At 34.9% G+C, this 27,077-nt stretch overlaps 2 protein-coding genes across 8 annotated transcripts in view; one reads left to right on the top strand and one right to left on the bottom strand.

Annotated features, from left to right (window-relative positions):
* The window catches only part of HECTD1 (HECT domain E3 ubiquitin protein ligase 1), an 89,178-nt gene that overhangs the window by 44,726 nt on the left and 17,375 nt on the right, over positions 1 to 27,077 (top strand). For 3 of the 6 annotated variants that reach the window (XM_045841250.1, XM_045841247.1, XM_045841246.1), the window contains exons 13-27: positions 2,525 to 2,747; positions 3,262 to 3,525; positions 3,620 to 3,696; positions 4,897 to 5,031; positions 5,698 to 5,844; positions 7,089 to 7,183; positions 8,414 to 8,519; positions 13,186 to 13,320; positions 13,894 to 14,033; positions 14,299 to 14,622; positions 16,319 to 16,485; positions 16,580 to 16,756; positions 19,986 to 20,822; positions 21,513 to 21,734; positions 26,378 to 26,511. In XM_045841250.1, the coding sequence (XP_045697206.1) occupies positions 2,525 to 2,747; positions 3,262 to 3,525; positions 3,620 to 3,696; positions 4,897 to 5,031; positions 5,698 to 5,844; positions 7,089 to 7,183; positions 8,414 to 8,519; positions 13,186 to 13,320; positions 13,894 to 14,033; positions 14,299 to 14,622; positions 16,319 to 16,485; positions 16,580 to 16,756; positions 19,986 to 20,822; positions 21,513 to 21,734; positions 26,378 to 26,511 (3,183 nt within the window). The remainder of the gene's footprint in view (positions 1 to 2,524; positions 2,748 to 3,261; positions 3,526 to 3,619; positions 3,697 to 4,896; positions 5,032 to 5,697; positions 5,845 to 7,088; positions 7,184 to 8,413; positions 8,520 to 13,185; positions 13,321 to 13,893; positions 14,034 to 14,298; positions 14,623 to 16,318; positions 16,486 to 16,579; positions 16,757 to 19,985; positions 20,823 to 21,512; positions 21,735 to 26,377; positions 26,512 to 27,077) is intronic. The other 3 variants (XM_045841248.1, XM_045841249.1, XM_045841251.1) reach the window with 3 other exon arrangements.
* The window catches only part of AP4S1 (adaptor related protein complex 4 subunit sigma 1), a 68,820-nt gene continuing 62,031 nt past the window's right edge, over positions 20,289 to 27,077 (bottom strand). Inside the window, exon 6 of one of the 2 annotated variants that reach the window (XM_045841266.1) lies at positions 20,289 to 20,412. In XM_045841266.1, coding sequence (XP_045697222.1) covers positions 20,387 to 20,412 — 26 coding nt within the window. In that variant the 3' untranslated portion in view covers positions 20,289 to 20,386. Of the gene's footprint in view, positions 20,413 to 26,858; positions 26,891 to 27,077 lie in introns of those variants that run through there. The other variant, XM_045841267.1, reaches the window with a different exon arrangement.

Below are 27,077 nucleotides of genomic sequence, written 5' to 3'. Positions count from 1 at the left end.
ATGGAAATGCAAGGGACTTAGAGTAGCCAAAGCTACCTTGAAAAGTATCCATCCAAGTTGAAGGACATACATCAGATTTCAAATCTTATAAAGCTTTTGTAATCAAGAAGGTGTGGTAGTAGTATAAGATAGATTAATGACACACATTCAGGGGTGGGAAAAAGAAGGTTTATAAGTGTTCATATAGAAAATAACTCAATAATTAATAAATACTACAAGAATAAACTTTCACATACTCACAACTGTAAACCTACTTTTGCCAACTCCTATGTATATGGTCAGTTGATTTTCAGCCAAAGTGCTAAGAGAGTTCAATCAGGAAAGTATGATATATTTTTTGAAAATGCTTGAATGGGGGCTGGGTGAAATAGGTGAAAGGATTAAGCAAAAGAAAACCCCACAAGACAAAAAATTAATAGACACAGACAACAGTATGGTGATTACCAGAGGGAAAGGGGGCTGTCAAGGTAGAAGAGGGTAAAGGGGGGATAAATGTGATGGAAGGAGACTTGACTTATGGTGGTGAACACACAACACAATGTATAGATGATGGGTTATAGAATTGTACACTTGAAACCTTTATAATTTTATTAAACAGTGTTACCCCAATAAATTCAATGAAAATTTAAAAACTTGCAGAAGTGGATAGCATATGCAAAAAAATGAAATCTTGACCCTTATCATATACACCATATACAAACATTAACAGAAAATAAACCATAGGCTGAAATGTATGGACCAACATTGTAAAACTTATAAAGGAAAAAGAAGAAAATCTTAGTGACCTTGAGCTTGACAAAGATTTCTTAAATAGGACATTAAAAGGTTATACTATAAAGAACCAAAAGTCAGTGAATTGACTTCAGTACAATTAAACTTGTACTCTTCAAAATACATTGTTTAGAAAAGAAAAAGGCATACCATATAGATCTCTTAGACTTTTTTTTTTGGTATGAAAATACTTTAATTTGTCTTTCATTTCAATGAGTGTTTTCGGGGCCAAAGGACTCATGGGTTATCATTTTCTAGAACATTAGAGATACTCCATTGTCACCTGATATGCATAGTCCCTGCAGAGAGGTTTGCTATAATTCCCATCTCAATTCCATTGTATAAAACTTAACCTTCTCATCATCTGGCTTTTTAAAGATTTTATCACTGTTGTTTTAGCAATTTGAGTGATATGCTTACTGTGTTAGGTGTGTATGTGTGCACATGCATATGTGGGCATCCATCCCTGCTCAAGACTGTTTCATTTTCTTTATCTGTGGGCTTATGATATTTGTCAAATTTGGAAACTTTTCAACTGTTATGCAGGGATTTTCCACTCTGGCTTTTTGGAATGCAAGTATCTGATCAACTTATGTGCACTTTTGGAACTGTTCAGCTTACACTTTTTCACTTTTACTTTGCTCAACCTTACACATGAGTGGTCTGTTACTCAGTAGATAACTTATGGTGACACTTTTCAGATTTCTGGAGGTCTTTATTGCTTGACTCCCTCACCCTAAACTTAGTCTTCACATACTCCATTTGCCTTAGTCTCTTCAAACACAAATCTCCATTTCCTCCACTCATATTGTTGAATATTGTGTTCCCTCTTTTTAAGACCTTAGCAAGAAAATTGTGCCTGGACCTAAGGAGATTACCATGTTTGTTTCCGTTTTCTAGGGAATCACAGTCCTGTGTTATTCAGTGTTTGAAAACACTTTGGTATATTTTGTCTAGCTTTTATTGTTTACAATGGGTGGGCAAGTCTTGGTCCTTGTTAATATTGCATGGCCTGGGGTTATACGTACTTACATTTAGAGAAATTATCCATATTTTATCATCTTATTTTAGTATTATAAGCTACTTTGGGGGGGAATCACATAAAATATTTATCTTTTAAAAGTTTAAATCCTCATAAAGTATAAAAGTACTTTACCCATATATGCATACATACACACCTTTAAAATTTATATATGTTTATGATAAATATTCTCAGTATTTAAATGTCAGCAAAATAAAAATGTTTTAGGATACCATGTTAGAAAGCAGTATTTACAAGTTTTCTTTACAATGCTCTAATTAAAAGATTTTAGGATCATAGGAATAACCCAGTATATTTGATGCACTTGGCTGGGGGTGGGGCCCTACAGTTTATTCTTAGGAACTTCTCTGGTGTTTCTGCTGGGTTTAGATACCATTTACCTAGTCTAAACATCTATTTTTTTACAAATAATCAGTTAGGCCCAGAGAGGTGAGGTAGACCTAATCCATTGGTCTTCACCACTACACTGGGAAATATTATAACATAAGTCATTACTTATATAAATTTCTTAACATTTTTAGGACTTATTCGTAAGATTTAGTAATAAGTAATTAGTTGAATCAGAATATATATCAAACTATAGGCAACTGAATATTATTTTCTGGTTGTTTTTAATTCTAAATTTGATTCATGTTTGTGTTTTAAAAATAGTTATGAATATTTGGAATGTAAATTATTTTTCACATTTCATTGAAAATGTTACACATTTAGGAAGATGAACCCCAGGAAGATGCTAAAGAATTGCAGCAAGGTAAACCATATCATTGGAGAGACTGGTCAATCATTAGGGGAAGGGATTGCTTGTATATATGGAGTGATGCAGCAGCCTTGGAATTATCTAATGGCAGTAATGGATGGTTCAGATTTATCTTGGATGGAAAACTTGCCACCATGTATTCAAGTGGTAGTCCTGAAGGTGGATCAGATAGTTCAGGTAATATTTTGTTCCTATTAAAGTGTTTTACTAGCTTCTGTAATTTGGATAATTGGTTTTTTGGCTTATATTTTGCTATCATTGTCATAGAAGTAGCATATATTTGTGATAATAGATCTGGCTTCTTTAATATCAGCAGAAATAAGTTGTATTGTGAAAGCATTTCATAAATGCCTTTCGATTGTATAAAAAGTAGTACTGTATCTACTTTTATCTCTACAGTCTTTTAATTAAAGCTGCCTTTGTCTTATAGTGATGAATTATACTTATGTGATGCTGTCTTAAGGTATAACTCTTCCTCAAAGCCTTATACCTTAAAAAATTGTGGCTGTAGGATTGCTTTTATGCCTGAACCTAAATTTATCAAACCAGTTATGGCATACCAAAGAAACAAACTCTGCTAATTAAGTTTTTTAAAATAAAATTGACGTTCCAGTGGGTATTTCTGTTGAAAAAAAAAGGAGGAATATTTGAAAAGAGTGAGGTTTTAAAGCAATCATTTTTGTCATTATAGAAAGCAGAAGTGAATTCTTAGAGAAGTTACAAAGGGCTAGAGGCCAAGTAAAGCCATCAACTTCAAGTCAACCTATACTCTCAGCACCAGGACCCACTAAACTCACTGTAGGGAATTGGTCATTAACATGTTTGAAAGAAGGAGAAATTGCAATTCACAACTCAGATGGTCAGCAAGCAACAATATTGAAAGAAGACTTACCTGGCTTTGTATTTGAATCTAATAGAGGAACCAAACATTCATTTACTGCAGAAACATCTCTGGGTAAGTATGTAGGTATATAAGTTTAACAGATAATAATAAATGAATATGTTAAATTGGAATAAGTATCTTCTGAAATGTCCTTTTTTTAAATAAGGTTCAGAATTTGTGACTGGCTGGACTGGCAAAAGAGGCAGAAAACTGAAATCTAAGTTAGAAAAAACAAAGCAAAAGGTAAAGTTTTGGGCTTTGCTGTTTTTTTTTTTTTTAACTCTTATACTGACATGTTAAGGTTTTGATGATAGATTCTAAGCATTTAAAAAACTGAGCCATATAACCAAGCTGCTCTAATCTAACAGCTTTAGTTTTCTTTTTTTTCTGTGCTCATTGTTTTATTTTCCACAGTGTATATACATTTACCACAGTGTATATACGTTAACTGTACTTGCAGTTTTTCTAATAATAGACTGTTGAACAACAGAGGGGATCGGACGCTGGCCCCTTGTGCAGTCAAAATTTTGTACACAACTTTTAAAAAAATTTATTTATTTTTATAGGGGGAGGGAGGGAGAAAGAGAGGAAGAGAAACATTGATATGTGACCAGTTACCAACTTGGGCAACCCAGACATGTGCCCTGACTGGAAATTGAACCAGCAATCTTCTGGTTTACAGGATGATGCCCAACCCACCGAGCCACATCAGTCAGGGCAGTCTGCATGTAACTTCTGACTCCCTCAAACCTCAGTTGTTCCTTTGTATCTGTGGGGGATTGGTTTTAGGATCCAGGATGCTCAAGTCACTTACATGGTATGGAGTAGAATAATGCATAGTTAGGTGTTGGCATAAGCGGATTCTCAACTGTGCATTGAAAATACTGTTTTCCATCTGCATATGGTTGGATCTATAGGTAAAAAACCTGAGGTGCCCTGGCTGGTGTGGCTCAGTGGATTGAGCACTAGCCTGTGAACCAAAAAGTCACCTGTTCAATTCCTAGTCAGGACACATGCCTGGGTTGTAGGCCAAGGTCCATAGGTGGGGCATGTGAGACGCAACTGATTGATGTTTCTCTCCCTCTTTTTCTCCCTTTCTTCCCCTCTCTCTGAAAATAAATAGAATCTTAAAAAAATTTTTTTTACAGGTTATTAAATTTGATTTAAATGAAGTAAGTTCTGTTTTGTTATATGAATACAAGGTTTGAATGATCAAATTAAAATGATGAGTTCTTTTTTTTTTGGCACCGCTAAAATCTAGAGTAGTATTTCAACCTTTAGAACCTGTTGACATACATGAATAGAAGTTATACCATTTTTTTTGGAAGTTGCTAATGGCACAAACGTCTTAATTATAAAAGTTGCAGGTGTGTGTGGGGGGGAAGATTTGGTAAAATTATTAATTGTAGTGAAAATTTACATTTGTTACTTTAATTTTGATAGGTACGAACTATGGCTCGTGATTTATATGACGATCACTTTAAAGCTGTTGAAAGCATGCCACGTGGAGTGGTGGTGACACTGAGAAACATAGCAACTCAGTTAGAATCATCTTGGGAACTTCATACAAATAGACAAGTATGTTAGCCTCCGGATTTTATGACATGCAGTGATCTTTGTTCAGTTCTTCCTCTTTATTCTTTGTATTGTGGATATGGTTTAGGGGTAAACAGATTATACCCACGCGCTAAATTTGTTCTGTCACCTATTTTTATGTGACTTTGTGAGGTTAGGATGATTTTTGTATTTTTAAATGGTTGAAAACAAAAGTAAGAATAATGATCATGATACCTGAAGATTATGTAAGAATGTAATGGCAGTATCTATAAGTAGTTTTTGCTTACACTGTGCTTATTCATTTATTTACAGGGTGGGTAAAGGTAGGTTTACAACTGTAATACAAATAAATACAATAATTAGTAATCAATAATACAAGAAGAAATTGTATTTCATGTACTCAACAACTGTGAACCAGATTTTGCCCACCCCTGTATTGTCTGACTGCTTTGCTGGCTACAACAGCTGAATTGATGGAGAGCACGTGGCCTGTAAAGGCTAAAGTATTTGCTATCAGCCCTTTACAAAAGAATTTCCTGACTCTGGTTAGAAAAAAATTTGCATTAATAATTTGAACTTCCTAATTTTATTTAATATCTAGTTTATTTCCATGGTAATTGATGTTCTGATAAGTATAAAGCCCTTTTATTTTTGTATTGTCTTTATTAAAATTGTTTTTTCTTTTAGTGTATTGAGAGTGAAAACACTTGGAGAGATTTAATGAAGACAGCTTTAGAAAATCTAATTGTACTTTTAAAGGATGAAAACACAATTTCACCATATGAAATGTGCAGTAGTGGCTTGGTGCAAGCACTTCTTACTGTTTTAAACAATGTAAGTTTATGAAATAGTACAGAATGAAGTATATAGTTTTAAAAATCATTTGTAGCTACCATTTTGGCAGAGTGATAATTTACTTTGTTTTGACAAGAAATATTAAAAGCTGAATAATAAATACTAATATTTATAATTTTTCCAGCCTCTACTTTAAGTTGCATTATTAATTTGAGTCAATTGAACTAAATAGTTGGGTTTATTTAAATATTTGTGTTATCCCATTATTTGTTCAAGATTTTATTCAATAAAATACTTAACTTTAGCCTCAGATTTAACACTCTGCTCTAATTTCCTTATAAAAAATAGTTAGTCTTAAGACCTTTTTAAATACCTAAAGTTATTGTGATAAAAATTTTCCATTATTTTAATGGAACATCATGTATATTTATTGTAACAATTATAACAGAATTGTGGAAAGTGAAAGTTTTGTCTTTATTTTAGTTCTCTTGGCCATTTAAATTACTTGATCTTAATCATTGTATGTGGTGATACACTAAAGATTTACTTTAACTTCAGTCAGTCTCATATCTATTAATTTTATCATTTGCATTCATTTCCACTTATTAAAGTTATATTGATATATCACATGTGACTTAGTAATGTCTATGAAGTCATTGTTTTTATAAAAGCAGTTTTTTTCTAATAGTAATTAAAATAAATAGTATTATTAAAATGTAAAATATCCATTATAAATAATCTGAAATCACCTTGTATACTACAGTTTGAGACAGACTGATTTAACAGTGTAATTGCTTCTGCAGTATAACATTGAAGAATGAAGGAAAAAATCCATGTATTTGATAGCTATGGTCTACTAGTCATATAGTAAAAAAAAAATTTATTTTATTTATTTGTTTTTTTAAAAGATTGTATTCATTTATTTTTAGAGAGGGGGGAAGAGAGGGAGAATGAGAGGGAGAGAAACATCCATGTTGTGAGAAGTACTTCGATAAGTTGCCTCTTGCATGCTCTGAACTAGGTAGGGACCTGGCCTGCAACCTAGGCATGCGCCCTGACTGAGAATTGAACCAGTGACCTTTCAGTTTTCAGGCTGGCACTCAATCCACTGAACCACACCACCCAGGGCTACAAAGAATTTTAATGGAAAGAAAATGATTTCAGTTAGATTTTAATGATTATTTTATAAATATTAATATTAATCTTTGTTGCATATGTTTTTGATAATTTTAGTTAACAGCCTTCAAACTTTTTTTGTACTTTCTCCTTTTTGTTTTCTTTAGAGCATGGATTTAGATGTGAAACAAGATTGTAGTCAACTGGTAGAAAGAATAAATGTTTTTAAAACAGCCTTTAGTGAAAATGAAGATGATGAAAGGTAAATGTCCACACTTCTTTTTAATTTGGTATTTGCAGTGTTTGAGACATATTTACTTTAAAATAGAATCCAATAGTGTTTATACACAAAATAGGAAATTTATTCAATAAAGATGATTTTTAAAGTTACAACTGGAACTCTGAACACTGATTAAATATTTAATGATATTAAGTATTATTGCTCATTACTTTTTAGGTGTGATAATGCTATGATTTTTGTATTTTAAGAATTCTTTTGTAGAAGTACATACTCAAAATATTTCTAAACAAAATGACATGTTCTCTGGTATTTTTTCAGAATATATGGGAAGGAGAGAAATGGGTGGGGATGTGGATAGAAATTTATTGGTTATTAGTAGATAATAGTTAAAGTTGGGTGATGGGTTGCTGAAGTTTCATTTTACTATTTTATTTACTATTGAATGTGAAATAAAAACAATTGAAATTCAAACTTATTAATTTTAAACACCATTTTAAATGAGTGCATATTTCACTTAATGTATAATAATTTAAACATTATATTAAAATTTTTAGCTCTTTGCAAATTATTTTAATATTAAAATATTTCTCAGTGGATACATTTTATTACATAAATTCCTTTAAGTGATGTTAATGAGATAAAGGTGATAGATGATTTTTAAAGTTTCTTGATACAAATTGTCAGATTTTCCAGAAACATTTTATCAGTGTTGCCTTGCCAACAAATACCATCATCTCCAAAACTTTTCTGTTTTATATATTCTTCTATGTATGTCAAATACAATAAACTTTTTTAAACTTTAGAAAACTAATACACGTCTAGTTTGAATGCAGTAGATAAAAGTTTTCCAAGAAAAATGCAATAGTCCTTTTTTTTTTAAGATTTTGTTTATTTTTAGATGGGAAGGGAGGAAGAAGGGGAGGGAAATATCAATGTGTGGTTGCCTCTCCCATGCCACCTACTGGGGACCTGGCCCACAACCCAGGCATGTGCCCTGACTGGGAATTGAACCAGTGACCCTTTGGTTTGCAGGCCGGTGCTCAATCCACTGAGCCATACCAGCCAGGGCGAAAAATGCAATATTCTTAAGGACACTGAGTTACAAGAGTATCTTAGCTTACTCAGATGTAGTGTAATTCAAAACTAAACTTCTTTTTGCACTCATAAAGTAGAGATCTATATGAGGTTGGTCATTGCCATTTCTGTGTGAAGTTTTGTATGAAATTATCTAGAACTCTCTTTTCTTCACAGTCGACCAGCAGTTGCATTAATTCGAAAATTAATAGCTGTACTAGAATCTATTGAACGTCTACCTCTCCATTTGTATGATACACCAGGATCTACATACAACCTCCAGGTAACCATGAAAAATGCAGTCATTACTATTGCTGAATGCTGTTAGGAGCAGTCTTCCACTTTTCTAAAAAACATAAACAAAAACTTTCATGTGTTAAATAACAATTCTGCTTAATCATTAAGGAGTTTAACCCTAATACCACTGGATTGTTCTTTTTAATGACTCTCAAAATATATTGGCATTTCAATTTTATTTTGCTTAATAATCAAATTGCTATAGATTTTCAATAAAATATTTATCATAAGTAATATATCATATTTTGTAGGTCATAAGTGGAAAAAGAGATCTGTGGAAAAGTAGAAAAAAAGGGTCCTTTTGTTCTAGAATTATGAATTATGTCCCTTTGTCTCTGTGTGTCAAATACGTAAGCCTAATTGTTTTTCTTGCATTCTCTGTGTTACTGGTTAGAGCCTGATGGCCTTCCTTAGCTATTCCTACTGACCCTTTCAGACATCTGTCATTATCATAGATATTTATAAAAGCCTGTTTCTCCCTAAATGTTATTTGGTTGACATTTGCATTCATTGATTTAATTATTCTTTTGTCAGCAACTGTGATCCAGGTATGAACAGACAAATATTCTCTCTGTTAATCTTCATCATGTCCTCTATGGGTTCCTTTAAGTATTTCCCAGCAGGTCCTTTGGCCTTCAGTCTTGCATGAGTCCACCCTATACTGCATTCCACTGCATGGGATAGTTTTGTTTTAAATACTGCCTTTAATAAGTGACCGAGAATATATTTGACAAAACAATGCCTACTCAAGGTAAAAACTTGCCATGCCTCCAAGAACCCACTGATATTGCAGAAGCCATGAGACTCCCAGACTAGAGAGTATGTTTGTCTAGAAAGTTACAGTGCAGTCAGTGCACTTCACATTATGTATATATTAAACAAGATGTTGAGGTCTACTTTATTTCATTTCAGACAGAATGATAGAGAGGAGCAAGGGGATTTTGTGGTCCATCCCCTTTATCTTTGATAAATGAGTGAAGTAGAGATTAGTCTCAAAGACTGCAACTTCCTCTGCTTATACAGTTCTAGGAGCACCAACATCTTTTATTACATACTTTCCATTTTAGGGGACCGCATGATACAAAGACAGGGAGGCTAGGAATGTGCCCTCTGGTAATTTTGCAGTCTAAAATGCTATCCAAATAGATATAAAAATATTTAACTGTGTGTCTATAGGAATTAAGATTTATACAGAAATGAAGCTACCTCACACTGCTAGTCTACTTGTTGCTTACTAAAACTTACAGGATTCGAAACTGTCTTGTACTTTTAAAAGTTTAGGACCCTAGTCAGGTTGCTGAGTTGGTTAGAGCAGAGGTCCCCAGCCTTCTTGGCACCAGGGACCAGTTTTTCCAAGGACTGGGGTATAGGGGTAACAGGAGATGGAGCTCAGGCATGGGGGGTGTTTGGGGGGCAGTTAGGAGGGACTGGTACCTGTCAGAGGCCCAGGGCTGGGGACCCCTGGGTTAGATTGTTGTCCCAATACATCAAGGTTGTGGGTTTGATCCTTGTCAGGGCACACAAAAAAATTCATCAGGCAGTGGATACATAAATATACATGGGACAACAAATTGATGTTTCTTTCTCTCTCTTTCCTCCTCCCCCTTTCCCTCCCTCCCTGGTTCCCTGTCTACCCTTTCCTCTCTGTAAAATTAAAAAAAAAAAAAGCTTATTAGCTATAGATTATTTTATATACTCTAGTTTTAAAGGCATAAGCTAATTAGTACTTTTCATAATCTAACTGGAAAAATACAGGCTTTAAATTAGAGATGTAATACTTCTTTTAAAGTGTTTTATACCATGTAAATATTGAGTTGGCCCAAAAGTTCATTTGTTTTTTCTTTTCTTTTTTTTTAATATATTTTATTGATTATGCTATTAACAGTTGTCCCATTTCCCCCATTCTCTCCCCTCCACCCTGTACCCCCTCTCCCACCCACGTTCCCCCCCTTTAGTTCATGTCCATGTGTCATACTTATGAGTTCTTTAGCTTCTACATTTCCCGTACTATTCTTGCCCTCCCCCTATCTATTTTCAACCTACATTCTATGCTACTTATTCTCTATACCTTTTCCCCCCTCTCTCCTCCTCCCACCCCCCTGCTGCTAGCCCTCCATGTGCCCTCCATTTCTGTGGTTCTGTTCCTGTTCTAGTTGTTTACTTAGTTTCTTTTGGTTTTGCTTTAGGTGTGGTTGTTAATAATTGTGAGTTTGCTGTCCTTTTACTATACATGTCTTTTCTTTATCGTCTTTTCTTAGATAAGTCCCTTTAGCATTTCATAAAATAAGGGCTTGGTGATGATGAACTCCTTTAACTTGACCTTATCTGAAAAGCACTTTATCTTCCCTTCCATTCTAAATGAGAGCTTTGCTGGATAGAGCAATCTGGGATGTAGGTCCTTGTCTTTCATGACTTGGAATATTTCTTTCCAGCCCCTTCTTGCCTGGAAGGTCTCTTTGGAGAAATCAGCTGACAGTCTGATGGGAACTCCTTTGTAGGTGACTGTCCCCTTATCTCTTGCTGCTTCTGGGATTCTCTCCTTCGTTTTTACCTTGGCTAATGTAATTATGATGTGCCTTGGTGTGTTTCTTCTTGGGTCCAACTTCTTTGGGGCTCTCTGAGCTTCTTGGATTTCTTGGAAGACTGTTCCCTTTGCCAGATTGGGGAAGTTCTCTTTTATTATTTGTTCAAATAACTTTTCCACTTGTTGCTCCTCCCCTTCTGGTGCCCCTATAATTCGAATGTTGGAACGTTTAAAGGTGTCCTGGGTGCTCTTAAGCCTTTCCTCGATATTTTGAATTCTTATTTCATCATGCTTTCCTGCTTGGTTGATTCTATCTTCCTTCTGGTCCACTGTATTATTTTGAGACTCAGATTCCTTCCTTTCACTATTGGCTCTCCTCCGCGTATCTTCCTGCATCTCTTTTATGGTAACCTGCATCCTTTCATCTAAATTGCGCCCAAAGTCAACCAATTCCATGAGCTTTCTGATCACCAGTGTTTTGAACTGTGCATCTGATAGATGGGCTATTTCTTGGTTGCTCAAAAGGATGAGTCCTTGGGTACTGATTTGTTCTGCTGGAAACATGTCTTATATCTTGCCCTGTCTCTCCTTTTTTTTTTTCGTCTGGTCGCTCTTGTTACGGTGAGTGGGTGGAGCCTTAGGTGTTCACCGGGGCTGGGCACCCCAGTTGCTAGATTGTGACCATATATGTGGGGGCGGGGACGGGAGGGAACAATGGCAGTAGTTCCGTTCTCCTGGGCTCAGACACCTTTTCGGGATCCTGGGACGTGAGCTCCACCCTGGTCCACAATTGCTGCCTCACTGGGTCCCCCAGCCGCAGCTTGTGCACTCAGGGATCACCGCTGCGTTCTTGCGCCCCAGATGGCTGTCGCGCCGATTTTGCGCCACATTTTCCCAGACCTCCGCACACCACCGACCCGCGCCAGCCCCGCGCCCGCCTGGCTTGTCGTCCCCTATCAGTCTGGATGTACGGGTCTACTTCAGCTTCTTGCCTGTCCGACTTCCATTCAGATAAATCCTCTGTCAGTTCTGAGTGATATGTCTGTAAATTATTGTTGTTCTATTCTTAGTTGTGCGAGCAGGTACGGTGTGTCCACCTATTCCTCCATCTTGCTGGAAGTCCTGTTTTGTTCCATAAGATGGCTTTAGTAGTGCATAGTTGTCTTTAACTTCATGCAAAACAATTTTGTTAGATTATATTGTTACAGCTGTCATATCCATGAATGTGTATTTAAAAAGAAACATCAAAATTGGTGAATTTTTGTATAGTCATTCTAATATTGAAGATGGAAGAAAATATGCAACATATTTGGCATATTATGCTTTATTATTTCAAGAAAGGTAAAAATGCAACTGAAATACAAAAAAAAATGATTTGTGCCATGTATGGAGAAGATGCTGTGATTGAATGTGTCAGAAAGTGGCTTGTGAAGTTTTATACTGGAGATTTCTCACTGGACACTGCTCTGTGGTTGGGTAGAACATTGAAGTTGATAGCAATCAAACTGTGACATTAATTGAGAACAATCAGTGTTATACACACAGGAGAGAGCTGATATACAACAAATATCCAAATGAATAAAGTTATTGATGAAAATGAAAAATGTGTGTTTTATTTTATAGAAAAAACTAAATGGACTTTTTGGCTAACCCAATATATTTGAAGTTGTTTGGAAATTTTATTATTTTTCTTTTTTAATTTTTATAAGATTAAAAAAATTATTTTTAGAGGGAGGGGAAGGGAAAGACGGAGAGAAACATCAATGTGTGAAGGGTACATGAGAGACGTCGAGATTAGTTGCCTCTCGTCACTCACAGCCTGTGGCCTGACTGGGAATCAAACCAGTGACCTTTTGCTTTGTGAGACAACAGCCAACCCACTGAGCAACACCCATCAGGGCTGTTTAGAAATTTTAAATAGTTGACTTTGTTTCTTTCTTGAAAGCCAATATCACTTAATTCAGAGGATCTTTATTAAAAAAAACATTTGATAGAAAACAGATGTTGATCCTTTATTTATAGTTATACTTTATAAATTTGAATCACTGTGTTCATGTAACAGCCCTTTTTTTACATTGATAAGAAAATACAAGGTGTTTTCTGAAGCATTTTGGTCATTTCTGTGTAGATACTTACAAGAAGATTAAGGTTTCGGTTGGAGCGTGCCCCTGGCGAAACTGCATTGATAGACAGGACTGGCAGGATGTTGAAGATGGAACCCTTAGCCACAGTTGAATCTTTGGAACAGTACCTCTTAAAAATGGTGAGCTCTGCATAGGCTTCGTGAAATGACCAATCTCTGCTGTGGTTTAACCCTTTAGAAAAGTAATCTGGGCAGTATGCATCAGAGTTAGGCTAATATAGTTTGATCTAGTAATTCCATTTTTGGAATTTATTTTAAGAAAATAATCTTCATACATTATAAATGACTTCTTCATAAAGATGTTTATTAAAATTATTTGCAGTGTTGAAATAGTGAACAAAACCTTAATGCTAGTTAAGAAAGGAGTATCTAATTGATAGTATTGTTCAATTAATGAAAATACTTATGTAACTATTAGGACGTATAAACCTGATAAGAGAAAAATGTTTTTGTATCGTATAATCAAGACTTTGTTTTATTGTAGCTGTTGAAATAACAGACTAAAGAAATACTCCATGATATTAGTGGGGTACGTCAGTTGTGAAAATTTCTATTTTTCTGTTTTTATTTTCCCAAATATTGTTTAGTTAGTATTTATTATATTCAAACACACATTAAAGGGATAAGAAAAGAGTGGGCCATATGTTTTAAAATAGCATTATTAAAGTGTCTTTTGTATTTTCTTTGGTTTAGGTAGCAAAGCAGTGGTATGATTTTGACCGATCTTCATTTGTTTTTGTTCGAAAATTAAGAGAAGGCCAAAATTTTATATTTCGGCACCAGCATGATTTTGATGAAAATGGAATCATTTACTGGATTGGGACGAATGCCAAGTAAGTCACCGTATTTAATGTAGAGTGAAAACATTGACCTGGAAAAATTAGGTAGTAGAATAAAATTTGAGTATCCTGTAGTTGAAGGAATGTTGTCTTGTAGGTTAAATTTAAGACTCTAAATTAATTTTTATGAAGAAAGATCTTAAATTGTTAATTGTAAAATTTTTAAAGTTGATGTAATTTTATGTGCAAAAAAGCTAATATGAATAAATGCAGTTATTTTAATAGTGTTAACCACTAGTATTTTCTTATTTTTGTGTAGAACTGCATATGAATGGGTAAATCCAGCTGCTTATGGACTTGTAGTAGTAACATCATCAGAGGGAAGAAATCTACCTTATGGCCGCTTAGAAGACATACTAAGTCGTGATAATTCAGCTTTAAATTGTCATAGCAATGATGACAAAAATGCCTGGTTTGCCATAGATCTGGGTCTCTGGGTGATACCATCGGCATATACGCTTCGTCATGCTCGTGGTTATGGAAGGTCTGCCCTGAGAAACTGGGTTTTCCAGGTATCCAAAGATGGACAGAACTGGACTTCTTTTTATACCCATGTTGATGACTGCAGTCTCAATGAACCAGGGTTAGTTGAGGAGTCTTTGTGAATTGGAAAACTCAGTAAAGAGCTGTTTGTTTTTATAATTGTATATGGTTAGAGAAAATGATGCAGTATGTGTGTTTATATAGCACACTAATAAAAACAAAAAAGCTTTATTAAAAAAAATAATTTAGCCCTGGCTGGCGTAGCTCAGTGGATTGAGCTCGGGCTGCGAACCAAAGCATCACAGGTTTGATTCCCAGTCAGGGCACATGCCTGGGTTGCAGGCCATGGCCCCTAGCAACCACACATTGATGTTTCTCTCTCTCTCTTTCTCCCTCCCTTCCCTCTCTAAAAATAAATAAATAAAATCTTTTAAAAAAATAATTTATTTTTTAGAGAGGAGGGGAAGGCGAAAGAGAGGGAATGAAACATTGATTAGTTGTCTCGAGTACATGCCCTGAATGGGGATGAACCAGCAACCTAGGCATGTGCCCTGACCAGGAATTGAACTGGTCACCTTTCATTTTTCAGGATGACACCCAACGAACTGAGCCTCACTGGTTAGGGCTGGAAATGGCTTTTTACTAAGCTCTTCATATACCCACATAATAATTGTGAATGTTCAACAAGTTAACAGTGGCTTATTGCTGGTTATTGAATTATAGCTGATTTATTTATGTATATTTTATGTATCTTTTCCTAAATTATATGCTTATATATAATTTTTTAAAGAGAAGTTTAGTGTTACATTTCTAAAATTTTTAGTTCTAATGAGTATTAATTGTACATTGTGGAATATTTTGAGGGGTAGATAGAGTGTGAAGTTAAATTACTTTCTGTATTTAATTGTAATATGGTAGGAGCTTCTTAACTAGGATTACTAGATAATATTTTCAGGCTTTAACATTAGCATGTAAATATATCATTTAAAACTACAGGAATTTAGCCCTGGCTGGCGTAGCTCAGTGGATTGAGTGCGAGCTGGGAACCAAAGTGTCCCAGGTTCGATTCCCAGTCAGGGCACATGCCTGGGTTGCAGGCCAGGGCCCCCAGCAACCGCACATTGATGTTTCTCTCTCTCTCTCTCTCTCTCTCTCTCTCTCTCTCTCTCTCTCTCTCTCTCTCCCTCCCTTCCCCCTCTAAAAATAAGTAAATAAAATCTTTAAAAAAAAAAAACACTACAGGAATTTAAAAAATCCTTTTTATCATAAAAGCACATTTGTTACTCATAAAACTTCTTATTTTGGATTTTATTAATCATAAATTTCTGTAATGAGTCAAACTAATAATTTATATTTAAACATTTCATATTTAACTTTCTTGATACTATATTTCTCACTTTGATTTTTTTTTAATTGTTTTGAGAAGTTTTTCTTTTTTTTTTTTAAAGATTTTATTTATTTATTTTTAGGGAGGGAAGGGAGAGAGGGGGAGAGAGAGAGAGAGAGAGAGAGAGAGAGAGAGATCAATGTGTGGTTGCTGGGGGTTATGGCCTGCAACCCAGGAATGTACCCTGGCTGGGAATCGAACCTGGGACACTTTGGTTCCCAGCCCGAGCTTAATCCACTGACCTACGCCAGCCAGGGTGATTTTTTTAATCTTGTCTAAGAAACTGTTCACTGAGTATGAAAGTTATTTTTCCTGTAGCTCTTTGTTATGTAAGAAATATTCTGCATCTTAAACATCTTTTCATTTGTTTTAAAGTATTGCACAATTTTTTTCCTTAACACATCAACAGGTCTACAGCAACCTGGCCTCTTGATCCACCAAAGGATGAGAAACAAGGGTGGCGACATGTGAGAATTAAACAGATGGGAAAGAATGCTAGTGGTCAAACTCACTACCTCTCACTGTCTGGATTTGAACTTTATGGCACTGTCAATGGAGTATGTGAAGATCAGCTAGGTAAAGAGATCATAGTAGGTTTTTCTAAGTTACTAAAACAATTATATTTTTCTAATGTTATTTTGTTTTTATTTCTCTAATTTTTACCTTACAGGAAAAGCAGCTAAGGAAGCAGAAGCTAATCTTAGAAGACAGAGACGTCTAGTGCGCTCCCAGGTTCTGAAATACATGGTTCCAGGAGCTAGGGTGATCAGAGGCCTGGATTGGAAATGGCGAGATCAGGATGGCAGCCCGCAGGGGGAAGGCACAGTCACCGGGGAGCTTCATAATGGTGAGTAGGTGCTCAGCATTCGTGGTGTGAAAATAGACACTTAAATAACAAGGTTTTTGTTTTTTTTTTCTTATTTTGGGATAATTTATAAATTGTACACATGTCTTAGCAATATGTGGAAGAACTAATTTATTGTTTTCACATAAAAAGGAAAAATCACTTATTTAGAAATATGGGAGAATTTTAAATATTAGGTTTTGACTGAAAACTTATTGCTAATATTTTGAAGTGATTAATAAGCTTGTATATGTTGAATCCATTCAAGGTACATTTTCTGCTTTTTTTAAAGTTTTCATTTATCTTTATGTTAATTTCTGTCTTGTTAGCCTGACAGGAATCAGGCAATGATTTTTTTACTCTATTATAAGTCATGTAGAAGAAAAAAATTAAGATTTTTAGTTACTGTTTTTCAATAAAGCATAGAACAAGAATTGTAGCCTTTTCATTTATTAGTAGATCATAAGTTATTTCACAGTTTCTTAGACCACCAACTTTTTTCTTTGGACTTTTTAAACTTTTAAAAACTTTTGTTTTGTATTGGTTATTGTTGTTTAAATCAAGTTCATTTTTAACTTTTGATGCTGTAGATTTTAGGGAAATTCATACCTATTTAATAAATTGCTATTAACTCCCAGAAGCAACTATTATGACTAATATTTTAATAACTTAGAAGGCTGACGTATTAATGGATAATACCTTAACCAGTAGTGGGTTCTTAGGAAAAGTGATAGTGCTTGGGAGTATGATGATCATTTAATAACTTAATATGTTCATGTTGTTTGTGAGAAAGGCTTTAATTTTTAATTTACTTAGATAAACTCTTTGATTTTATTGCTTTTAAAATTGGTTATTGAATTATATTACTCCCAAATGCATTTCTCTGTAGTCATACCCTAATTGACAAGCATTGTTATCGGAACATGTTAACAGTGAGTTAGCTTATATCTAACTGCTGAGATTCGTAAAGACCAGTAATAGTTGAGATGACAACAGTACCATTCAACTCAGAAATTTCAAATGTTCTTGTTTTTGGGTATCTTAGCGATTCCTAGTTAATATTCGAGTTCTCCTAAATTATTTTGGCTTTTAATTATGTAGGCTAGTTAGGGAAATGTGAATTCAGTTCATTTTTCTTGGCCTGAAATCAGCTGAAGCAACTGCATAGGAAAATTGGAATCTTATAATTTCAGAATTTAGTGTATAAGAAAGGCTTATTTTTGCTGATCTGACAGATGTAGGAATTCAGAGTTTTGGCTCACTAGGATGGCTATTTCTGTTAGTTGCACCTTAAAATCTTTATGTCAGAGAAGGTTCTTAGCTTTCAAATACTTAAGCCAACCATTTCTAAAAATGGCTAGTTACTACTAACTCTACTTTTTATCTATTTTAGGGGCATAGGAGAAGTTTAGAATTTTGTCCCTGTACACTTATGGATAGTATGCATGAACCCTTTCTTAGTTTCCCTTACATGTCAATTTAAATACATTCTCAAGCCTTACATTTAAAAATTATTTTTCTTATATTATGTCAATTAAATCTCTTTTTTTCCCTAAAGAATCTGGCTGGTGTGGCTTAGTGGGTTGAGTGCTGGCCTGTGAACCGAAAGGTCGCTGGTTTGATTCCCAATCAGGGCACTGCCTGGGTTTGTGGGCCAGGTCCCAGACAGGTGGTGAGCTAGAGGCAACCAAATGATGTTTCTGTCCCTCTCTTTCTCCCTTCCTTCCCCTTTATCTAAAGATAAATAAATAAAATCCTTTTTTAAAAAATTATATGTTCATAGGGATATGCAATGAACACATAGATAGTATTTTTCATTTATTCTACAAATATGACTGCCTGGTTATGCAAAGGTACTTTGTTAGACTTCACGTGTACAATGGTCAGCACCAAAGTATGATTCTCTGCCTTCTTTTGGGTGAAACAGATAAGCATATCATTACAAATTTTGATAAGTGCTATGAAAAAAATTATCAGTGTATTTTTGGATCAGTTAATACAATGCAAATGTTATTTTTATTTGGGGGTGGGATATGTTTTTGAACCTTTACTTTTCTCACACTTTTCCATGTTTCAGAAGAGATAGTTAATTGTTGTTTCTTCAGAGGTTATCTCAGCCTAAAGAATAAATTGAGGCAATTGAAATCTCACATAAACTAGATTATGTAGATTTGAGGCAGTTTTCCTCTCAAAGAACTCAAAGAGAATCCCCACAGGTAATTCAGTATTGCTCATAATCCTCTGAATCTCATCATACACATAGATGAACTTGGTGTGCGTGTGTGCGTGTGTGTGGACATGTGTATGTGTACATGATGGGGGTACATGTGTGTATGGCTAAAGGACTTTTAAATTTGATAGAAAGACTTGTTATACCCTAAAAATAAATATTTTGTGTGTTTTTCTATGAAGTGAGTTAGTTTATAACACTAAAATGAGATTATAAACTTTCTATGAGTTTCCTTTTTAATAGGCAGTTTATTTTATTGTTTCTGGAAGTTAATTGCTTTAAAAAATAAGTATCACTTTCCAAGTACAAGTAAATATAGATTGAATGTCATTTTGCTCATTAGTTCTTGACACATTATTAGCTTTAGCATATAGGTTGTAGTAAAAGAGCCTTGCATACTTTTAAAATTTTGCTTTTAGAATTTCCTGTGCTTATTCAAATTTATTAAACTTAATCATAAAAGAACCAAGTAACACCAAACTTTGAGAACACAACCGAAATGCTAACTTAGCGTAATTTGAGCTAGTGACCTAAAATTTCTACAGTGATATATGAATATTTTGTCAATTATAGGATTTAGCCCAAACTCAGAAGTTAATGGTAAGCCAGCACTTTTTTCTGTAAAGAAGTTTAACCACATGATCATATTTAGCAACTAGAAAAACCTTTCACTTAGATTTCATCTGTACTGCTGATGTTGCAGTATTTTCGCATTTGTGTCAGGTCTTTATTTTATAATTTTTAACAGTTCTTCCCCTTAAAAGATACCCTAATTGATATAAACCTGCCCCTTACATTGTTTTTAAATATCAGCAAAGTGAACAGTACAGAAATAATAGAAATGAAAGGAATAATTTAATTTTAATTGGCATACCTTAAATGACTATAGAAAGTCCAAGAAGTACAACACAGATGAAAAGCTGATCCCACATTGTGGAGCTACTGTCTGACACGCTCCTCTCTGCTTTCTGCTGGGTCTCACAAACTCCTGTCCCTTTCCAGGCTGGATTGATGTCACCTGGGATGCTGGTGGCTCAAACTCTTACCGTATGGGCGCAGAAGGAAAATTTGACCTCAAGCTTGCACCAGGGTACGACCCTGATACAGTGGCATCACCCAAACCTGTTTCATCCACTGTTTCAGGCACAACGCAAGCATGGAGCAGCTTGGTGAAAAACAACTGTCCAGACAAGACATCTGCTGCTGCAGGCTCCTCAAGTAGAAAAGGAAGCAGCAGTTCTGTGTGTAGCGTGGCCAGTAGCAGCGACATCAGCTTGGGTTCGACCAAAACGGAACGGAGATCAGAAATTGTAATGGAACACAGTATAGTTTCAGGAGCTGATGTCCATGAACCAATTGTTGTTCTTTCATCTGCTGAAAACGTCCCTCAAACAGAAGTAGGGTCATCTTCCAGTGCAAGCACCAGTACCTTAACAGCGGAAACGGGAAGTGAAAATGCTGAAAGAAAGTTAGGCCCTGATAGTTCTGTTCGTACTCCTGGGGAGTCTAGTGCAATATCCATGGGAATTGTTAGTGTTAGTTCTCCTGATGTTAGTTCAGTATCTGAGTTAACTAATAAAGAAGCAGCTTCACAACGACCCCATAGCTCCTCAGCAAGTAACAGACTGTCAGTGAGTTCTTTGTTGGCTGCTGGGGCCCCTATGAGCTCTAGTGCAAGTGTACCTAACTTGTCCTCAAGAGAAACATCTAGCTTGGAGAGTTTTGTAAGGAGAGTGGCAAACATAGCACGGACTAATGCCACGAACAACATGAATCTAAGCCGAAGCAGCAGTGATAACAACACTAATACTTTGGGGAGGAATGTGATGAGCACAGCAAGTAAGTGAGCTTTTCCTTATGGAACCCAATGCCTTTTCCACTTTGAGGGATGCATAATAGGGTTTCTGGTTCAGTGGGTTCTGGCTTCAGTATTTAACCGATCATTAACCATGTCAGATACAGCTCCATTAAATTTAGCACTTCAGGAATATGAAGTTAAGTTCTGTAGAATCATGTCTAAAGAATTCAGGTGTGATAAAGAATCTCTTACTCTGAAAGGATAAAACAATAACACACTCTGATTTTCACTCTTCAACGATAAATCATTAAATACAGTTGTATGAGGAAATAAATGACTATTAAACAGTCAATTGAAATTAAAGTATCACCTGGTATAACTGTTATTACTTAGGTTCTAAATTGTTATTAACTGTTAAAAGTTGTATCATTCTAATTTAAGCTACTAATGGGTCAAAGTAGTTCCCTTGGAAAATATTATTGGGAGTTATTATATTGCTTATTTCACTTTTTTAAAAAAAGCTTGGTTTAATGTTTTGAAAAATAATAGTGCTATAAAAATAAGAATTTTTTAGTTGGATTTCAGTTGGGTTCCCAAAGTTGTTGCTTTTCAGCCATTTAATAACTTAGTGTTTAATGATCTTATTCTTTTTTCTAAATATACAACCTAGTTTTTCTAAGGTTTATACAATCCTACCTATCTGTACTGATCTGCTTCATTTTTATCTTTAGCGTCTCCTCTTATGGGTGCTCAGAGTTTCCCTAATTTGACCACACCGGGTACTACATCAACAGTGACTATGTCAACATCCAGTGTTACTAGCAGCAGCAATGTAGCTACAGCAACAACAGTTTTATCAGTTGGTCAGTCGTTAAGTAATACTTTAACCACCAGTCTCACGTCAACCTCCAGTGAGAGTGACACAGGTCAGGAAGCAGAGTATTCCTTATATGGTAAGTTGTGGTTTAAAATATTTAGATATTTAATATAGTGATGCTTTTTGTGATGTTTTTCTGCTGGGATTTTAGCTTTTGATTGGGAAAGAATTACTCTCTTAACAAATACAGCATTTTCATATAAGATGAAAAAAAGTCACATGATATGAAGGACTGTTAAGAAATTATCAGATTATAAAGAGGCATTTAGGAACTTCTGTGTATCATCTTACGTTGCCTTTTGTCATTAATGAAGTTTTGTTGGAAGAACCATAACAGATTATAATTTATAGAGAGTAAATATAAATGAATATAAAAATCATCTAGTCCCTATCTTCTAGAAATAATCACTGTTATTTGATGCATATAGCTTGAGGTGTATATTCTCTCTTTAAACAAAAAAGGATTATAGCCTTTCCAGAAAGCTCTCTTCACTCATTTGTGAAAATAAATATTTTCACATTGTTGATAGATTTCTACTATTTGAAATGGCTGCCAAATATTCTGTTTGACCTTATGATCGTTATTTAATAAATTCTCCATTTTGGATATTTAAGTTACAGTTTTTTGTTGCCATAATTATTGTTATGGATGAGCATCTTTGAATTATATTTTTGTATATTTCCTTAGCATGAATTCCTAATTGACTAATTGCTGAATTGCCCCCTCATATCATTATTGTTTTTGGAATACCCTTTACCACAGTTCCTTGATATCAATGCCTGTTTTTTTAAAAAATTAGTTTTGTTAATTTCAAATACAAGAAAATTTATATGAAGATATATTTTAAGCACTATTTTATGTATCTCATTTTAATATTTTTTTTTTCCTGCGAGTGTGGCCTGTCCTCCAAGCCAAGAATTGGATCTGATGTTCTCTGATTTTAGGAAAATCATTACATTTCTTTTTTCTACTTTGTTTTTTAAATATGTGGCTAGCAAATGAAGATGATGATTATTATACTAGAGTATTGTGAATTTATTGAATGAGCTATTTTCCACTTTACTTTTTCTCATGAAGACCCTCTCCCTACTCATTTGTTAATACATTCAAATCAAGCTTTAGTTCTTCATCATTTGAAGGTTTAAGAAGGTTATGGGTATGCTGATGGAAGAGAATGTTAAAGAGCTAGGGCTGCTTGTTGCCTTTTAAAAATTATTAGATGATTAAAACTTCCTTTTTTACATTCCTAAAACTGGAGAACTCTATTTTATAAAATAATTTCTATATATGCAGACTTTTACTCTGTTAACATTTTGAGGGACATAATTTGATCCTGTGATATGGTCAAATTGATGAAATTAAGGAGCTTGTAAAAATGTTCTTATACTCTGATAAAAAAAAGGGAAGTTGAATAAAAAAATAAAACCTGATTTTCGTGAATTGTGACATATATGAAGTTAGATGATTTTCACCTTGGCTGATGTAGCTCAGTAGATTGAGTGCCAGCCTATGAACTGAAGGGTTGCCAGTTTGATTCCCAGTCAGGGCCCATGACTGGGTTGCAGGCCAGGTCCCTAGTTGGGGATTGTGCAAGAGGCAACCAATCTATGTTGCTCTCGCACATCATGTTTTTCTCCCTCTCTTTCTTCCTCCCATCCCCTCTCTAAAAATAAGTAAAATCTTAAAAAAAAAAAAAAAAAAGGTAAGGTTAGATGATGTCCTTTAAAAATGAACCAAAGGTGTAATTAATTTTGTTTACTACCACATAATATGAATGAGGACCACTGCCTAAATAGCAGGATGGCATCTTACATATGTTAGGGGTAATGTATTTCATTAAATTTAAGATGTCATTATTATAAGAGACACCATTATTTTATGTCACTATGGAAAAAGAAAGAGGAAGTGTTGCCAGTTTAGCTGTGACTTGCTATTGCTTATAAAATACATTCTGATTTCAGAATATTGAAGTGCTAAAAATGTGTACTTTAGAACCTAATTGAATATAATATCAGGCGTCTTTCTTCTACTAGTCATCCAGTAAAAGGCATTCATTTTTTGGCCTGTGAATCTAAATTATTAGATTTAAAAATATATGTTTGATTCAGAGGTCTGCAGATGCAAGTGTCTACTAAATAATTATAAATTATCTTCTGGATGTTGTTTTGGAATACTGTGTATATACTGTATTTTGTTTTTTTTTTTATCTTCACTCAATACATGCTTATTGATTTTACAGAAGGGAAAGGAGGGAGAGACAGAGGGAGAGAAACATTGCTGTGAGAGAAAAACATTGATTGATTGCCTCCCACGTGCCCCAACCAGTTTTGAACCACAACATAGCCATGTGCCTCACCAGGAACTGAACCCTTGACTCTTTGGTTTGTGGACGATGCTCCAACCAACTGAGCAGCCACACTGGCTGGGGCTATACTGTCTTATTATCTATAGATTTTTTTCCTTCTAGATCCAGTAAAAAAACAAAAACAAAAACATAAACAACTTCTGTTTTGGTCCCATTATTCCTCATTTTGTTTTCAGTTCTTGTGAAGAACAGCTTGTCAGCATCTTTATGTGCAACAGTGTAAATTGGCACAGTCTTCATTGGGGGGTGAGGGAGAGAGATCCCTGAGAAGGAGGGAGTTAAAGGGATTTAGGTTTGTTGAGCTTCTTATGTGCTAGATGATATGGATAATATGAGAGTAGTACACACATTATTCCATAAGTAGGCATTGTCCTTATGTAGTCATTATCATTAAATAACTTGCCAGGTCACATAGCTAAACCAGGTCTCTCTGATTGACTTAGTTTGTTCTTTTCCCTCATAATATCTTCTACAGCTCCTATTGATGTGTTCATTTGTTTACTTTTTAAATGCCTCTCGCCCTGGCTGGCATAGCTCAGTGGATTGAGCGTGGGCTGCGATCCAGGCATCACAGGTTCGATTTCCAGTCAGTGCACATGCCTGAGTTGCAGGCCATGACCCCCAGCAACTGCACATTGATGTTTTTCTCTCTCTTTCTCTCTTGCTTTCTCTCCCCCCTTCCCTTCCCTCTCTAAAAATAAATAAAATCTTTAAAAAAAAAGTGCCTCTCCCCTGTAAGTTCCATGGGGTCTCAGACCATTTCTGTTTTACTACAGCAGTAGAAATGCATTGCCTAACATTTGGGATACATTCTGATATGTACATCATTAGGCATTTTCATCCTTGTGCAATCATGATAGCGTGCACTTACACAAACCTAAATGGTGTGTGTGTATATATCTCCTACTATTACACCTAGGCTATATGGTATATCCTATTGTCCAGGCTGTACATCTGTATTAAATGCTGCAGGCAGTTATAGCACAATAACAAATATTTGTTGTCTAAACATATGTAAACATAGGAAAGGTACAGCACAAATACACTACAAAAGATTTTTAAAACCTCCAGCAGAACTTACAGGACTAGAAGTTGCTCTGGGGGAGTCATTGGGTAGACTTAGGCTACACTAAATTCATAAAACATGAAATTAGATGAAGTACAGAGAAAATAATCAAGAGATGTGGTAAACACAAGATGTATGAGGCTGCTGCTGGTGTAACACTGTTTTACAGCCAATCTTTTTATAAGTAGAAACAGTATGCTCTAATGATAAAAAGTATATGGTAAGTAAATACTTAAACCAATAACACAGTCATTTATTATCCTTATCAAATATTATACACTGTACCAAATTGTACGTGTTGTACTGGCAATGCAGTAGGTTTGTTTACACCACTGTCACCACAAACACACGAGTACTACATTGTGCTCTGACATTATGTCAGCTACTTCATTGGATAATAGGGATTTTTCAGCTTCAGTATAATCTTAATAGGACCACCATCAGATACGTGTTTTGTTGCTGTCATTGACCAAAACATTGTTATGTGACTCATGGCTGTGTAGCTATAAAAGATATATATATATACTACAGAGAGAGGGAGGAAGAGAGAGAGACAGACAGGTGGTGGGCAACAATGTGAGCCTGCAAGTGAGCAGGCTATGTTCCTTCCAAGGTTTAGCGTCTGGAAATATCTTTAGGATGGCCCAGTATATAACAACTGAAAATGAAGACATGAACATCTTTATATATTAGAAAAAATTACTCCCAATAAAACTCATTACAACCATTTCAGTGGCCAAAGCCATAAAAACACAATCCCAATCCCAACTACCAAATACATTTTTGACGTACTGTATGAACGTCTATGTCATTATTATAGTTAAAAATAACATGTCATCAGAAAGTATTTAACTATGTGGTTCACAACTCTACATATGCCTGGTGCCTAATACAATTCTTGGCCCATAGTAGGTACTCAGTAGGTATTTGTTGACAGTGAGTGACTCTGAAGTGTTCTTTCTCCACCATGTTATGCTAACTGTGACTTATGCAGAGATTGATAATGATGGTTGTTATTTTTAACATAGACTATAGTGTTGCCCTTTTATATTATGATTTTGTAGATTTGGATTTAGTTTATGGTTATATTTTGTTGATTTCTGCCATGCTTGTGACGATTTACTAAGTTATCTTGTATGTGTGGTAGAAGAAAGGTGGCATCACTAAGTGTGGTCTTTATACTTGTCTCTTGAATTTTACCTTTGTTTTGAAAAACCAAAACACAAAGTTATTTTGTTATGCTTTGTTAATTGTGTTGAGAGTAAGGTTGTTGGTTATGTTTTCTAGATTTCCTTGACAGCTGCCGTGCTAGTACTCTGTTAGCTGAACTAGATGATGACGAGGACTTGCCTGAGCCAGATGAGGAAGATGATGAAAATGAAGATGACAATCAGGAGGACCAAGAATACGAGGAGGTTATGGTAGAGAGAGAGTCCCCCATTCTCTTAACTAAGATAGGATATTAATAATAGAAATGAATAGAGAAAAAGCAAAGTCCTAGTTAAAACTTCAAAGCAAGGAAATAATGGTACCATTATGAAAAAATGTGGTGAATTAAGAAAAATGCTTTTAATATGAGCATTTATGATTCTTTTCTAAAATAAAATAAGTTGGTTGTTATATTTGAAAAATACTACAATGTCACATGCCAATGTTTTAACATGTTCAAAAGTATGAAGAACTGCACTAATCCTAAAGAATATAATTTTCATGGTTCTTCTGCAATAATTATACATAGAATTTTTTAATACTTACTGGTTTGAAGACAGTATCTGTGTTCTTATCAGTCCTTAGGCAGAGCTATGAGGAACAGGCATAGAAAAAGTAATTTGCCCTAATTAATAAGAGTTAAGTGGAAGAGTGGGAATCTACGCTTAGGCAATATGAACCAGAGTCCCAATAGTTAGCCACTATAATTGTCTTTGAATTGAACTTTTACCTGAAAATACTCTTTACTATAATGTATATTTTTATTTCTTTTTGTAAA

Source organism: Phyllostomus hastatus, unplaced genomic scaffold (assembly GCF_019186645.2).
Source record: "Phyllostomus hastatus isolate PE091 unplaced genomic scaffold, TTU_PhHast_1.1 phas_contig_348, whole genome shotgun sequence".
Taxonomy (NCBI): Eukaryota; Metazoa; Chordata; class Mammalia; order Chiroptera; family Phyllostomidae; genus Phyllostomus; species Phyllostomus hastatus.
Note: the sequence above shows the minus strand (reverse complement) of the source record. Positions and strands in the feature narration are given on the sequence as shown.